The sequence below is a fragment of the Ceratina calcarata genome, unplaced genomic scaffold (genome assembly GCF_001652005.2).
Source record: "Ceratina calcarata isolate Rehan_Ccalc_2016 unplaced genomic scaffold, ASM165200v1 scaffold329.2, whole genome shotgun sequence".
Classification (NCBI taxonomy): domain Eukaryota; kingdom Metazoa; phylum Arthropoda; class Insecta; order Hymenoptera; family Apidae; genus Ceratina; species Ceratina calcarata.
The window spans coordinates 80217-82231 of record NW_017155624.1 but is presented as its reverse complement, the minus strand read 5'-3'; the positions used below and the strand labels follow the sequence as shown (position 1 = coordinate 82231).

Below are 2015 nucleotides of genomic sequence, written 5' to 3'. Positions count from 1 at the left end.
TAGGTATACACTAAGTTTCAGTCTTTCTAGTGTTAAATAGTAATTGGAGATGAACGAAATAATTAATCGATTAGTCCTGAAGTATTTCAGATAGAAGAAAATTGTATACGATCTTTTCTGTACAACTTTTATTTGAAGCATTTTTGGAAATTTTAAGAAAAAAAAGATCTTCCGATCGCTGTTTTAAAGATCCTTAGATGGGGTAACATTCTTATTCATTTCGTGTATAATAGTTTCATTTTTAGTTTCTTATCAGTTCAATTAGTTAATCCCTTTACTTGAAAATGATGAAAAGAGAACTATATAGTTTAATTGGAAATTGTATTTATGTTCGATTGAAGTTTGCTTACTATCTCCTCATTCTATAAGTTCACATCCCAACAATTTGTCATAATTATGAATATCGGTACTCACGTGGACCAAAGTTCGTGGGTTGGCGGCAACTTGACATCTGCGGCGCTCTTCTCCGGTGGCAGCTTGTAGTATTCATAGACGTAGGAGGCCGCGGGGTCATCGCCATGGCTAGTGACAGCCGATACCTGATGCTGTTGCTGAAGATTAAGCATCGCCGCGGTCGCTACCGAGAGCGGGTGCTCGCAGTAGGTCCGCCAGTCGCCCTCCATACCCTGCACCTGCACCTGCACGGCAGCTACCCTCTTGTGTACCTCGGAATCGGCGCCCTCGGCGCCGCTCTGCAGGGACTGCGCTGCTTGCGCAGCCGCCTCCTCCGCCCCCAGCTCTTCCTCCTCCTCTGCGTCGCGTTGCCCGGTCACGTATGCTGTCGCCGATTGTTGCTGGGAATTCTCCTCGTTCACGACGTTCGCGTCCTCCTCGCCGCGACTCCTCCGCCTGCAAAGAGAAAAGTTCAATCATTTACTTCGATTCGTACAGAATTCATTGTTAGATCAGATTCCGTTCTTCAGTGCTTTTATAAAATTCCGCTTTAAATGACTGGAGAAAGAACATACAACTGTGAAATCGCATGAAATCGCATGAAATCGCGTGATTTTTTATTTTTTTTAATAGCATTCTTCTAGCACGTTTGATAAATCGCGATGCAATCAATCTTGCACATAATTCCCATTTAAATGTAAGTACAAGTTATTCGAGATCTCGGTAGACTATTTTTCTCTGTAGTTTGATGTAAGAAGATTGATGTCTGTACTTCAGCCGCAATTTTTCACCCGTGTAAACTGCTGTGATATCAATTCCGATTTTCTTAATTAACACATCAACAGGATGACAGTCTGACTTTTCAATTCTTCTCACAATCCATCTTAATCGCTATTCATGTATCAATATGAATTACAATGCTTTTAAGGTAAGAATTTCCTAAACGGAGTTACGAATTCTGACTGCAGTTAAACGACCGTCCTTTTCTCCTCTGCTCCTTCGAGTACTAGCCCTTCGGATATGCCTGCGTGAACGTTTCCGCGTGTTCACCTCTTGATCGAGTAGACAGTAGCCGAGAGAGGGCATTTAATCCACGCGGCAACGCGATTCTCCTGGATTTCCTGGATAGATTCGCCGTGGAATAAACGGTCAAGGTACCCGGTGGCGATAAATCGCCGCCGAGTCCGTCGAATTTATCAATTAACGATAATAGCGTCGTGGTTAAGCCCCGCTGATGATTCCTCAATTTAGCAATGACCACTGGGACACGTAGTCGGGCTCGCCACACACACGCTGGCCGTCGCGATAATAATTTATCGTATGTCGCGATATCTAATCGCCTCTTAAGGTGGTTGCCGACGCTCGTGCAAGCCCGGCCAGCCGGCGGGGTATTTGTCACCGAAGCTCGTTTTCCGGGCAAGTTGTAGCATTTACACGTGTACAATTTAGTATGCTGGCTAATTATTTAGCGCTCATACGGTGATTCATTGTACCGGTTAAGTGTTAAGGATGTATAGGATATATACTTGAACAATGTTAAATTTGTTATTATAGATTCCTATTACTATTAAAAAGCTACCTGCAAAATTTTAAATCAATTCATGGGTTTATTGAAAAATTAT

General features: G+C 43.0%; 1 protein-coding gene and 1 long non-coding RNA gene across 6 annotated transcripts in view; one reads left to right on the top strand and one right to left on the bottom strand.

Annotated features, from left to right (window-relative positions):
• The window catches only part of grh (grainy head), a 104540-nt gene that overhangs the window by 33163 nt on the left and 69362 nt on the right, over positions 1-2015 (bottom strand). For all 5 annotated transcript variants that reach the window (XM_018024359.2, XM_026813403.1, XM_026813401.1 and 2 more), the window contains one exon: positions 415-849. In XM_018024359.2, coding sequence (XP_017879848.1) covers positions 415-849 — 435 coding nt within the window. The remainder of the gene's footprint in view (positions 1-414; positions 850-2015) is intronic.
• The window catches only part of LOC113464314 (uncharacterized), an 89859-nt gene that overhangs the window by 23277 nt on the left and 64567 nt on the right, over positions 1-2015 (top strand). The gene's annotated exons all lie outside the window — the stretch shown is intronic.